The sequence below is a fragment of the Oncorhynchus masou genome, chromosome 12 (assembly GCF_036934945.1).
Source record: "Oncorhynchus masou masou isolate Uvic2021 chromosome 12, UVic_Omas_1.1, whole genome shotgun sequence".
Lineage (NCBI taxonomy): Eukaryota > Metazoa > Chordata > Actinopteri > Salmoniformes > Salmonidae > Oncorhynchus > Oncorhynchus masou.
This window is the reverse complement of record NC_088223.1, coordinates 37,108,788-37,122,658: the sequence shown is the minus strand read 5'-3', so window position 1 is coordinate 37,122,658 and position 13,871 is coordinate 37,108,788. Positions and strand designations below refer to the sequence as shown.

Here is a 13,871-nt window from a genome sequence, read left to right as displayed (position 1 = left end):
TCTTAACAATAACTTTAAAATTCTCATGTGTACACGTAGTGTGGCTGCATTTTGTTCTGCTGTCGATGTCATTTATACAGTATGTTCTATGAAGTCCCATTCACCACCTCTCACATTGCATACATAGATGAAAAGGAGGGGAGAGAGAGAAGGGAAGAAATTATGTGAACTGGTACGACAAACATGCTCCGCCTGATATCTCCCCAATCCCAAAATGAGCATCCTTATTTCTCAGGCTTGTGTTTAACCCCTTCTCCTCTCCTCCTCTAGCTCCATCCACCCCCCTCCTCCCTGTCTTCCCCTCTCTCTTTCCCAATGTTGCCTCTGGAGGACCAGCTCAGTTCCAGATCTTCAGGAAGCTATCCCAGGATCCTGTGCAGACTCCCAATCCATCGTCTGGCACCCCAATGCAGCTCACTCTGTTGTCATGGCCAGACAGAACACCTGAGAGAGAGAGAAAGAGAGAGAGAGAGAGAGAAATGACAGAAGAAGAAAATAGTCATCCACACTGATGCAAATGATGCAGTTCTATTTTATATTCCCTTTTTACCCGTGTTTCTTTGATTGACTGCCTCTCATCCAGACTTCTTTGACTATACGCTTTCTCCCTTTCATTACCTGTGTTTAAACCACCTACTTATTTACATTTACATTTGAGCCATTTAGCAGATGCTCCTATCAAGAACAACTTTCAGGAGCAATTAGGGTTACGTGCCTTGCTCAAGGGCACAGGGCAGATTTTTCACTCATGCCATCTATCTCCTCTTCTGCCTCCCTCCCTTTACATTGACTGTTCTCTTTGTTTGTCTCTGTCTCTACTCACTCCTTTTCACCCCTCCCCCAGTCCTCTCCCTTCTCTCTGACTGGTTTCACCCTACGCTTTTACTCACCAATTTTCTCGGCCTTCAGAGAATCCCAGATGTTGCAGTTGAAGTTGTCGTAGCCGGCGAAGATGAGGCGTCCTGAGCTGGAGAGGGAGACTGACGTGACGCCAGCATTCAATGCAGCGTCCTGGTAGCCATTGACCTCTTGGTCAGCACGGAGGTCGTACATCTTGAGGGTGCAGTCATCGGAACCTGTGATAACTGCAGTGCCACTAGGGTAGAACTGGGGTATAAAGAAGGCCATTTCAGTATGTAGTGTTTTGTTTTGACATGTTTTGAACTTGAAGGTTAGTTTGCCTGGTGAGTTGACTGAGTTAGCAAAGTACAGACTCCTTGGAAAGTTTCGGTGTTGTGAAGCTAAATTATGTTTCGATTTTGGATCGCCCTACCCCCTGACTACTGAAGTCACGTGGGTAGTCTCAACCGGAGCTCGAAACTAGAATCTTGTACCTGCAACCCAACATCTTGACAAGGTCGATAGTTGTTGGGTTAAGGTCACTACAGTATATAGATCATTCAGAGTCATTCTGACCAGGAAAAACCCTGGGGCGTGTCTTATGTGCTCACCGCAATGGCGTTAATGTCACTCGTGTGGCCGATGAAGGTCTGCTTGCAGCCGCCATCTCTTATGTCCCACAGCTTGGCGCTGGAGTCACATGCCCCTGAGATGAAAGTGTTCTGGTCTGGTGACAAGGCCAGGCACATACAGTCACCCACGTGGCTCTTGTAGATCACCTTCTGCTTGCCAGTCTCCAGATCCCACAGGCAACAAGTGGTGTCACCGGATGCTGTGAGGATCTCAGTGTCGCTCAGAAAGCGGCTATGAGAAAGGTAGCCTGAGATGGAAGGAGAAAGATAGAATGTTATTGTTTGTACTACTTATTTCCTACGTATTTGGATATCATCCAATTTATGAACACGCTTTTAATGAAATCTCTTGTAGTTGGTCACGGAGTTGACCATAACCCAGTTGGTCACGGAGTTGACCGTAAATCCAGGTGGTATCGGAGTTGACGATAACTCGGATGAAGCAGACATTGTACTATGATACCCACCTTCATGTGCATCCAGCTCCCTGAGGGTCTTTGGGCTGGCACCCTTGATATTGGCGATGGTGCACATGTTATCCAGACCTCCGCTGGCCACCAGATTGCCAGAAGGGGCCATGGAGCAACTCATTACCCAGGAGGACTTGAGGGGGACGGCATATACCTGGAGGGCGGGGAGAAGAATGCTTAACCACTCACTTTCTAGTTCGCTTTGTCTCAAGGTTAGAAGACTTAAAATACCCAACTAGCTGACTTATAGCATATAAATACATTCGTAGAGTGTGTAGTGTGTAGTCAAAGTCAAGACAATCTAAAAGAAAAGTGGGTACTGCTTCTACACATCGGTGGTTGAAGTAGGGATTTACTCCATACATTTGCAAACCAAGTAGAAAGTTCTCTATATAAATCCTATGCATTAAGAGGAAAATAGTTAGAGATGTGAAGATGATGACTAATCAGTGATCACTCCTTACCTTGTTGCCGGTGTAGGTGTCCCAAATAAGAAGCTTGCCATCCTGTGAGGCACTGACCATGTGCCTGTTGGAGAGAAAAAGAAAGCTCAACAAGTGGCTAGTCAGTGTATCAAATTCTGTGAACAGGATTTAGGCACGAGGTCCAATATGAATCTGGCTCAATACTTTGACAATGCAACATTTGAAACAATGAAAGCATTTTCATTGAACCCCATGACACCTGCATGCCATCGTGGACACATTAAACAATGGGACCTTTAGATAGCAGAGCCCATTTGGTTTGAGTGGCGCATCAGACAACCCCTTGTATCGACCTTCTCTGTCTTGCTCAAGGCAGACCTTCTCTATGTTTTTCAATAGTCCCTATTCCACACTGGCTAGTGGTAGTGGTGGGGCGTCTATGGTGAGCTCGACTGTCCCTGGCGCCATCCCCATTCCCAGCTATCTGGACAAGAACACCTTCTCACCTGTTATCAGCAGACCAGTGCAAGCCGTAGATTTTGGCCAAGTGGCCCTTCAATGTCTTTCTGTTTTTCAGCTGAACACGTGGTGCAGCCGCCACACCAGATGCTAGAGTGGCCATGGTGGTGTCATTGACCGCCTTGCGGCCTGCCTAGTGGTGGGAAAGGGATTCACAGATAGGAGAGGAATAAGTGAAGAGTCAAATAGTTGTAGAAAAATAAGCATAGATTGTTTGGAGCAGAATGCTTTCCATACTTCTGTTGTATATACATTTTTCAGGAACCAGACACTGCTTACAATGTCTTAGTATAACTTTATCTCCATGCCAGTGCTGGTATGTGGAGGAAACTAAATGTAGGCTACATGTTATCAACTCTGTACATGAATTCTTGTGCATTATTGGTACTATAATTCCAAGTTATTTATCTGATTGTCTTTTTTGACTGGGGTGATATTGAAGATTGTAAAGAATGTGTCTTGTGGCAACCATTGACATGCTGTGATAACGAGACTCACTTCAATCTGGGCCTTCAGACCATCGGCCTCCTTTTTTAACGTGTCCATTTCACCCATGGCAACGGTTGATAGGGGCTGTTACCGCTGGAGAAAAAAATTGCAGACTAGATGAAAAGGGAGAAAGAGAAAAGGAAAATAGTTTTATGTTTAGAACTTATTTGATTGCAATCATATACAGATCAAGGCTTGGCAAAAATGCTGTCCTCGTTGTAAAATGTAGGCAATGTAGAACTCAATCATGTAACGAAGACCTTAATTAAATAGAACTGAGAATTCATGTTCTCAAATATGTGCAGTAGATATACTGTATACGGTGGCCATCTGTTTGAGGAGAACGTAACTGGACTCATTGCTCCAGTAACTCCCCCATGGCCTCTGACCCCCTAAACTAAACCAATCAGGTGCTTTCGTCATTTAGTATGGTGCAAGAGCCTAGATTGGCCTTCTTGAGTACGGTACGAGGTATAATCCCACATCCACTGTGCTAGAAATCTAATATGCAGAATTAGTGACATATCCAAGATCTACCTTCATGTATCTGAAGAACAAGGCAAATTACTGGCCATTTTATCTGTAACACAGACAGCCATTTTGTTTTTTTAAAGTTCTTTACGGAAGTGATGTCTGTCTTTCAAGAGTACTTTCCATTTTTACTTAGAAGGCCTCATTTAACTTTACAACTATACTTTATTACTTATATTTGACTATTTATTGCTTCAATTCGTATTATTTTGTGTTACAATTAAAACAAGTTTAAGACACAATTTAGCATGAACCTTCTTTTCTCCCCCCTCACTCTGACTTTCAATGCCTTTTAAGAGAGAATATTTCATGATCAAGAGGGAATTAGGGGTTAGCTGTGTGTGGCCCTAATACTCTTTAAGTGGATGCTGACGTTTTCATAATTGGAGGCCAATTACCAACACAGACCACTTTTGTAAACCGCTTAAAGGTTAACAACAAATCTCAAAAACGAATCCAACTACTACAGCACACATCCCTGCAAATACAGTATTAACAAAAGGCATTACTTTCACAGAAATAATTGTTCACACATAGGCTAAGCAAAGCATAGGCTAAGCATGTTCAGTAGGTGGTTTGACCTATGATGAGAGCCAGTGAGACAGAGGGCGAGGAGGGGTGGGCACAACTTACTGGGCACAAACTGGTTGAATCAACATTGTTTCCATGTACTTTCAATGACAAAAGAATCAATGCGATAATGTGGAGAAAGTCGTCAACGTAAAGGAATTTCTGTATTTTCACCCAACTTTGAACTTAAATCCAATGAACAGGTTCAAATTCTTGTTGATTTCATGCTGAATTCACATTAGCTGACAACTCAATCAAATGTAAATCAAAACTAGACAAAATGACGTCTGTGCCAAGTGGGAATAGAGCTTTAAAGCCCCATCAGGGGATCTTAAAGGAGGCTTTTCCAGTCAAATCTCCTGTCATCCGATTACTGACTGCTCTTTACCACTGGATCAGAAAGGGGGAGCAAGAGATGGTAGAAGAGAGAAAGAGTGGAGAGAGGGGACAAGACTAGGCAAGGATATGGGCCTATCAGGTAGAAATGTGAGTCTTCTTCTTCAGTTTCCCGTTTGGTTATTTCCTTTGAAATTATCTTTGCACAAATGCACAGAATGGCCTCTATTTCTGTTTGTCTAGATAGAAGAACTCTAGACATGCACCCTTCTATTAGCATGGCTGCAGAATTCAGGAAGACTTCAATGCACAAAATCAATACATGTGAGACAATACATGTGAGACAATACATGTGCGAAAAGTGAGATAGAAGATATGCACAAGCTCTGCAGTTTGCTGCTTTCACTCTGGGATTTTGTTTTGGTGTTGTTTCTCTTTTACTGGATCTCCAGAATCAATGAGGGAGGATTTGCAACCTTCGTGATAATGCTGATAACGACTTTGCATGCTGTTGTTACCTAATAAATTAAACGGATTCTGAGAAGAAAACTACTCAATTCTGTCACCGTCTCTCCCTACTGGTGACAGCCATTTCAACCCGAACCTACCAGTTCTCTCTCTCGCTCTTTGTCTCTGTCTCTGTCTCTCTGTCTCTCTCTCTCTCTCTCTCTCTCTCTGTCGCTCTCTCTCTCACTTGCAAAGACAGCAGTCAAGAAGTTTTCCATGGACTACAGTGCACTTGTTGCATGTCATTAGAATTCATCCTCTGGTGGAAATGAGCACATCTGAGAACTCCATTTATTACTTCTTGTAATTGACCGACAATTGAGTAGTTTATTTCGCTCATATTCAATCCATTTGACCGGGCTGCAAATCAGATGAAGTTCCAGTCTTTCAACTGTGAAATCTTATCATGGATGAGAATTCTGAGCTAGGTAATGGGATAGTGTCCATGATGATCTGGGTCCGTGTTCGTAATCATCAGAGAAGTCAATGTCGTTCCATGTAGTTCCACGTATGTGCTACCAAAGTCACCCAAAATCACTCACCTTTCCAAACAAAATGCAGTCCTTCGTCTTTTTGGGCTTTTCTGCCTCAGTAGCCCTTTGAAGCAACTTTTTATGTTCAACAATACTCAAGTCAGCCCTGCTTTCCTTCTCTCTGTCTCTCTTTCCTCTTACGCCTTCACCCACAGACTGGCTGCAGGCAACCTGTGAAAACTCTCTCTTTCTCTCTCCCGTCCTCCTGTGAGGAACAGATGAGGATTGAAGGGGATGAAGGAGATCAGGGATGAAGGGATAAGCCTGAAGATGGAAATAGAGAGAGGGAAGGAGAGAGAGAGAGCATGGCAAGAGGAGATGGGTAAACCGATTGGAGGAGAAAATCAGGTTATGAGGTCAAAAGACAAGAGCAGGTAAAGAGAGAAGGAGGGATGAAGGGTGAAAGGGACAGGTGAAGGTGTAAATGTGAGAATAAGATTAAGTAGAGAGATGCGGAGGGGTTTGACATATGATCCAGTAGAGAGATTCTGAGGGGTATAGAGCGGCATTGCTAGTGAGAACACACCATTTGTTACATCACATCAATGGCTACGAAATAAAGCTGTTCCACATCATTCGACAGTATAATAGTGTTACTGTCTACGAGGAGAGGGTATTTGATTTTGCTGACCTGGAGTGGCTCAGAAAACTTTTCCAACCAATTGCATGGTAGGCCTACCAATTAGAGCAGTCCAACCAGTAAACAAATTGACAACAGAATTTCAGCATGCTTATAGGGAAGGACACTCAACAAGTACAGCACTTACACAAACGACTGATGATTGGCTGAGAGAAATTGATGATAAAATTAACATGTGGGCTGTCTTGTTAGACTTCAGTGCAGCTTTTGACATTATCGATCATAGTCTGCTGCTGGAAAAACTTATGTGTTATGGCTTTACACCCCCTGCTATAATGTGGATAAAGAGTTACTACACAGAGGGTGTTCTTTAATGGAAGCCTCTCAAATATAATCCAGTTAGGATCAAGAATTCCCCAGGGTAGCTGTTTAGGCCCCTTGCTTTTTCAATTTTTACTAACAACATCTCACTGACTTTGAGTAAAGCCAGAGTGTCTATGTTTTCGGATGACTCACCACTATACACGTCAGCTACTACAGCGACTGAAATGACTGCAGCACTTAACAAAGAGCTGCAGTTATTTTCAGTGTGGGTGGCAAGGAATAAGTTAGCCCTAAATATTTCTAAAACTAAAATAATTGTATTTGGAACAAAACACTCAAACGAAACACTCACTAAACCTCAACTAAAACTTGAAATAAATAATGTGGAAATTGAGTAAGTAGAGATGACTAAACTGCTTGGAGTAAACCTAGATTGTAAACTGTCATGGTCAAAACATATTGATGCAGTAGTAGCTAAGATGGGGTGCAGTCTGTCTATGATAAAGCGATGCTCTGCCTTCTTAACAACTATCAATGTCCTACAGGCCCTAGTCTTGTCACACCTTGACTACTGTTCAGTCTTGTGGTCAGGTGCCACAAAAAAAGGACTTAGGAAAATTGAACTTGGCTCAGAACAGAGCAGAATGGCTGGCCCTTGGATGTACACAGAAAGCTAATATTAATGATATGCATGTCAATCTCTCCTGGCGGAAAGTGGAGGAGAGATTTACTTAATCACTACTTTTATTTATAAAGAGGTATTGACATGTTGATTGTATCTGTCTTAGCTATCAAGCTATCTGTCTTAGCTACTGGCACACATCTCAGACACCCATGCATACCCCACAAGACAAGTCCAGAAAAGACTATGGGAGGCACACAGTACTACATAGAGCCATGGTTACATGGAACTCTATTCCACATCAAATAACTGACACAAGCAGGAAAATTAGATTCAAAAACAGATTCAAAAACACCTTATGGAACAGCGGGGACTGTGAAGCAACACAAACATGGGCACAGACACACACACACACACACACACACACACACACACACACACACACGATAACATACGCACTACACATACACATGGATTTAGTACTGTAGATATGTGGTAGTGGTGGAGTAGGGGCCTGAGGGCACACAGTGTGTTGTGAAATCTGTGAATGTATTGTAAAGTTTTTACAATTGTATAAACTGCCTTCATTTTGCAGGACCCCAGGAAGAGTAGCTGCGGCTTTGGCAGCTAATGGGGATCCATAATAAATACAACTACAAATACAAATACACATCACTAATGAGTGGTGTTTGGATTCTTATCAAGTCTATCAGTGGCAGCTTTCACTGTCGATAGTAATATGATGCAGCAGTCAGAAATGACCAGACATCAAGAGTATTATTGTCTGACTCTATTGGTGGAGCGGCTGAATTTTGTAGGGTTTTCTGAGCGATTGGCAGGGGTTGAGGTTGAGGGGAGTTGAATTTATTTATCAGAGCTAATGAGTTGAGCCCAGTTAATCAGCATCCAATTGGATATCCGGGGAATCTGAAATCTCGTTAAGGAATTAGAGCAGTCCAACCAGAACATGCGTCACAAGTGACACAGAAGAGACAAGAAGAAAAGAGAATTCTACTGTACCTTGAGAGTTGATCATCTCTTCTCAGCCACAGGGAATTAGCTGACTTGTGGCTCCGAAGGAGAGATTTCACAGATCCCACAAGATCGGGGTGGGCCTAAAGATCGGAATGAATGGGAACTTTGGGGGTGTGCTACTGCAGTAATTCCTGTATTACAGCATTGTATGGATTCAGAAGTACTCGCAGCAAGATTTGTCTGAGTTCAAGAGGTCTTTGGTGCCTTGATACGAATATTACCGCTCAATGAATTAACATAAGCGTTGTTGCTTGAGAATGCCAATTCGCGGCAAGCAATGCCAACGCCATTTAACAAACAAACCTTGTACCTTGATGCACTCAGCTATGGTCCAATATTGATATTCTAGATAGCTCCCATGCAATGATTACTTTATAGGTTGTATTAGACTCTATGTTTGGAGAAACCTTGTGCAAGCACGTCTATTCTATGCAATGCAATCTCTGGTATTAACGAGACAATTCTCCTCGTCAAGAGGGATTACAAGTGAAAACCTAAACGATCAGGTTCCATGTCAGGGCGATCTACCAATCACCCTGCCCTGTGGCATGTGTCATGGGGTCAGAAATAGTTAAGGGTTGAGGTGATTGTTGGTTTTAAACACCCGTGTTAGATTCACCCCTTCACCAGTCAAAAAGGCCTTGATTTGTAATCCACTGATATTACAGTTTATCCACCACTACCTGGCTACCAACAAGGGGCTGTGGACCATGATATTCCAATAAATATGTGATAAAGTTGCGAGCAACTATTTTCATGCCAGGGGAAGTGGCACTCATTGACAAATGTAATATATTTGAATAACCTCTGCATAAAAGACAGATTGGCTTCTTTATCTTTTCTTGTGATGCATACAAATCGATAAAAGTGTCAACAGGCATGAAACCCTTGCACCATGCCCCCCCCCTAACAGCACAGTATACATCTCATAACATTACTATATAATATGTTGTCTGAATATTTGGGAACGAGTTGTGACACCTTACAGGCCTGTGTGTAAATGTGTGCGTGTGCTTTATTTAGCTTGGAGTTTCCATGTGTGACGGCGATTATTCTATTCGTTTCATTGTACCAGGCAAAATCAATCGAACGCAGGTAAAGTATTTGACAAGTTAAGTATTTGGTATTTGATCCAAGTCTTTATAATACATTTTAAAACATTAGAACACCTTATAACACAGATTGATGTTCTGTGTTGATTTTATTCTACAGTCAGCACTGAAAAGTTCTGCATAGAGTGAAGTGCAAGGGTGAAGCCAACTGATGCTTTCCAGTAACATTGTTAGCTACTGTGGTTCTGTGAAACCTAGTCATCTTCTCATTCCTCTTTTTCTCAGAATTAGTGCAAGGCTGTAGATTAAGCTCAATCAGGCCCTGTAGGACACTTAGTATTACCCCCTCTCTCTCTCTCTCTCTCTATTTCTCTCTCCCTCTCACTCATTCTATCCCTTCGCGCTCTCTCCCTCTACACTCTTTCACCTCTCTCCCTCTCCTCCCTCTCTGTTGAACAATGGAAGTGTTAATGGTTTTATCCTCAAAACATTTCAGAGAACCACTCACAGAGCCCGTATACCTGTATTTCGGTTACAGGATCTGTGAAAATGCAGGGATCACGAGATAAATGTAAATGAGTGGGATTTAGTTCTTTGTATGAAAGGGGTATATGTCTGTGTGCCTCTTTCTCAGTCTGCATGTCTCTCTCCAACTCCCTCCCTCCCCTGCTGTAATCCTAGCTAACCCCTAACCAACTATGACAGAAATGGGCTAGCGAACTTCCTCTGTTAGTAACACGTTCAGGAGGTAGATAGGAAGTTAGAGTACAGCACACAAACCCCTGTCACCTTTGACACCGGACCCACTAAGAACATGGTCACATGACGGGCAGTGTAAGAGATTATTGTGGATGTATCTAATGTATCGCCAGGCCCGGCATACAATGTCTATAACACCATGACCAAGCGAATTAGCCTTTTGTATAATTGGCTAATTCTGGCACATGTACAACATTGTTGATTCATGTGCATTGTATCTATCAGATACATTGAATAAAGTAAAGTTTAAAATCCTGAAAGAATAGTCAGCCTTGCATTTATTTTGAAACTACACCCTAAATGGGCATGATTTAATTTGAAACATTCTAAATCAGATTGAGCACACCATGATTTTCTTGTGTGCATTGTCTACAGTTGATATGTGGTGTATGTTCATGTATCGTGTGTGGTAACACTTTACTCCAACTGTCTGTCTTAAGCTATCATGACTATTGGGAGGCTGGTGGGAGGAGCTATAGGAGGACGGGCTCATTGTAAAGACTGGAATGGAATTAATGGAATGGTATCAAACACATAAAACATACGGAAACTACATTTGACCCCGTTCCTTTAATTCCATTCCAGCCATTACAGTCCTCTATCCTGCTACATCCTCCATCCTCCTACAATCTAACCCAGTATCCCTCCCCATTTCATGACACCTTCCTCCTGGTTGGCTACTGCCCTTTCAAGTACTGCTACTGAGGCAATTTCCCATTTATCTGGGTGAAAGCTGACAAAGTAGACAACCAGGCTGATGTAGCTTGGTCCAATGCTGTAATGGTCCATGTTTTCAGGGCAGCACTTAATGCAGAGCAGTCCAACATTGAGTATTCAGCACAAACATTTACTCTGTTCCTCTGGCGATGTAGAGGTGAATCCAGGCCCTGCAGTGCCTAGCTCCACTCCTATTCCCCAGGCGCTCTATTTTGATGACTTCTGTAACCGTAATAGCCTTGGTTTCATGCATGTTAACATTAGAAGCCTCCTCCCTAAGTTTGTTCTATTCACTGCTTTAGCACACTCTGCCAACACGGATGTTCTAGCTGTGTCTGAATCCTGGCTTAGGAAGACCACCAAAAATTCTGAGATTTTAATCCCAAACTACAACATTTTCAGACAAGATACAACTGTCAAAGGGGGCGGTGTTGCAATCTACTGCAAAGATAGCCTGCAGAGTTCTGTCCTACTATCCAGGTCTGTCCCCAAACATTTTGAACTTCTACTGTTAAAAATCCACCTCTCTAAAAACAAATCTCTCACCGTTGCCGCCTTCTATAGACCACCCTCTGCCCCCAGCTGTGCTCTGGACACCATATGTGAACTGATTGCCCCCCATATATCTTCAGAGCTCGTGCTGCTAGGCGACCTAAACTGGAACATGCTTAACACCCCAGCCATCCTACAATCTAAGCTTGATGCCCTCAATCTCACACAAATTATCAATGAACCTACCAGGTACCTCCCCAAAGCCTTAAACACGGGCACCGTCATAGATATCATCCTAACCAACTTACCAACTTCTCAGCGATCACTACCTCATTGCCTGCATCTGTAATGGGTCAGCGGTCAAACGACCTCCACTCATCACTGTCAAACGCTCCCTGAAACACTTCAGCGAGCAGGCCTTTCTAATCGACCTGGCCGGGGTATCCTGGAAGGATATTGATCTCATCCCGTCAGTAGAGGATGCCTGGATATTTAAAAAAATGCCTTCCTAACCATTTTAAATAAGCATGCCCCATTCAAGAAATGTAGAACCAGGAACAGATATAGCCCTTGGTTCTCCCCAGACCTGACTGCCCTTAACCAACACAAAAATATCCTATGGCGTTCTGCATTAGCATCGAAAAGCCCCCATGATATGCAGCTGTTCAGGGAAGCTAGAAACCATTATACACAGGCAGTTAGAAGAGCCAAGGCTGGCTTTTTCAAGCAGAAATTTGCTTCCTGCAACACTAACTCAAAAAAGTTCTGGGACACTGTAAAGTCCACGGAGAATAAGAACACCTCCTCCCAGCTGCCCACTGCACTGAAGATAGGAAACACTGTCACCACTGATAAATCCACCATAATTGAGAATTTCAATAAGCATTTTTCTACGGCTGGCCATGCTTTCCACCTGGCTACTCCTACCCCGGTCAACAGCACTACACCCCCCACAGCAACTCGTCCAAGCCTTCCCCATTTCTCCTTCTCCCAAATCAGCTGATGTTCTGAAAGAGCTGCAAAATCTGGACCCCTACAAATCAGCTGGGCTAGACAATCTGGACGCTTTCTTTCTAAAATTATCTGCCGAAATTGTTGCCACCTCTATTATTAGCCTGTTCAACCTCTCTTTCATGTCGTCTGAGATTCCCAAAGATTGGAAAGCAGCTGCGGTCATCCCCCTCTTCAAAGGGGGGGAACACTCTTGACCCAAACTGCTACAGACCTATATCTATCCTACCATGCCTTTCTAAGGTCTTCGAAAGCCAAGTCAACAAACAGATTACCGACCATTTCGAATCTCACCATACCTTCTCTGCTATGCAATCTGGTTTCAGAGCTGCTCAGCCACGCTCAAGGTCCTAAACGATATCTTAACCGCCATCGATAAGAAACATTACTGTGCAGCCGTATTCATTGATCTGGCCAAGGCTTTCGACTCTAACAATCACCACATCCTCATCGGCAGACTCGACAGCCTTGGTTTCTCAAATGATTGCCTCGCCTGGTTCACCAACTACTTCTCTGATAGAGTTCAGTGTGTCAAATCGGAGGGTCTGCTGTCCGGACCTCTGGCAGTCTCTATGGGGGTGCCACAGGGTTCAATTCTTGGACCGACTCTCTTCTCTGTATACATCAATGATGTCGCTCTTGCTGCTGGTGAGTCTCTGATCCACCTCTACACAGACGACACCATTCTGTATACTTCTGGCCCTTCTTTGGACACTGTGTTAACAACCCTCCAGACAAGCTTCAATGCCATACAACTCTCCTTCCGTGGCCTCCAATTGCTCTTAAATACAAGTAAAACTAAATGCATGCTCTTCAACCGATCGCTACCTGCCCGCCTGTCCAACATCACTACTCTGGACGGCTCTGACTTAGAATACGTGGACAACTACAAATACTTAGGTGTCTGGTTAGACTGTAAACTCTCCTTCCAGACCCATATCAAACATCTCCAATCCAAAGTTAAATCTAGAATTGGCTTCCTTTTTCGCAACAAAGCATCCTTCACTCATGCTGCCAAACATATCCTTGTAAAACTGACCATCCTACCTATCCTCGACTTTGGCGATGTCATTTACAAAATAGCCTCCAATACCCTACTCAACAAATTGGATGCAGTCTATCACAGTGAAATCCGTTTTGTCACCAAAGCCCCATATGCTACCCACCATTGCGACCTGAACGCTCTCGTTGGCTGGCCCTCGCTTCATACTCGTCGCCAAACCCACTGGCTCCATGTCATCTACAAGACGCTGCTAGGTAAAGTCCCCCCTTATCTCAGCTCGCTGGTCACCATAGCATCTCCCACCTGTAGCACACGCTCCAGCAGGTATATCTCTCTAGTCACCCCCAAAACCAATTCTTCCTTTGGCCGCCTCTCCTTCCAGTTCTCTGCTGCCAATGACTTGAACGAACTACAAAAATCTCTG

The 13,871-nt window shown here is 43.5% G+C and overlaps 1 protein-coding gene across 3 annotated transcripts; it reads right to left on the bottom strand.

The window, feature by feature from the left end:
- Nucleotides 1-337: 337 nt before the first annotated feature.
- Nucleotides 338-3,441, bottom strand: LOC135549091 (guanine nucleotide-binding protein G(I)/G(S)/G(T) subunit beta-3-like). Of its 3 annotated transcripts, none has more exons than XM_064979150.1 (7): nucleotides 3,385-3,441; nucleotides 2,871-3,019; nucleotides 2,407-2,476; nucleotides 1,940-2,096; nucleotides 1,452-1,720; nucleotides 891-1,107; nucleotides 338-444 (listed from the first exon to the last, which is right to left on the bottom strand). In XM_064979150.1, the coding sequence occupies exons 1-7, from the start codon at nucleotides 3,439-3,441 to the stop codon at nucleotides 338-340; spliced, it is 1,026 nt and encodes a 341-aa protein (XP_064835222.1). The 3 variants fall into 3 exon arrangements, with proteins under 3 accessions (XP_064835222.1, XP_064835221.1, XP_064835223.1); XM_064979149.1 differs by having other exon boundaries at nucleotides 2,407-2,491; nucleotides 2,874-3,019; XM_064979151.1 differs by having other exon boundaries at nucleotides 2,407-2,470; nucleotides 2,874-3,019.
- Between the last annotated feature and the right edge of the window lie 10,430 nt (nucleotides 3,442-13,871).

Bases quoted from the DNA above. Each gene is read 5' to 3' on its own strand.
- LOC135549091 (XM_064979149.1), bottom strand. From the start codon at position 3,441: ATGGGTGAAATGGACACGTTAAAAAAGGAGGCCGATGGTCTGAAGGCC. The intron at 1,721-1,939 runs GTGGGTATCATA...CTTCCATCTCAG, and splicing joins GGAGCTGGATGCACATGAAG to GCTACCTTTCTCATAGCCGC. The intron at 445-890 runs GTGAGTAAAAGC...TCTCTCTCTCAG, and splicing joins TCTGAAGGCCGAGAAAATTG to GTGTTCTGTCTGGCCATGAC.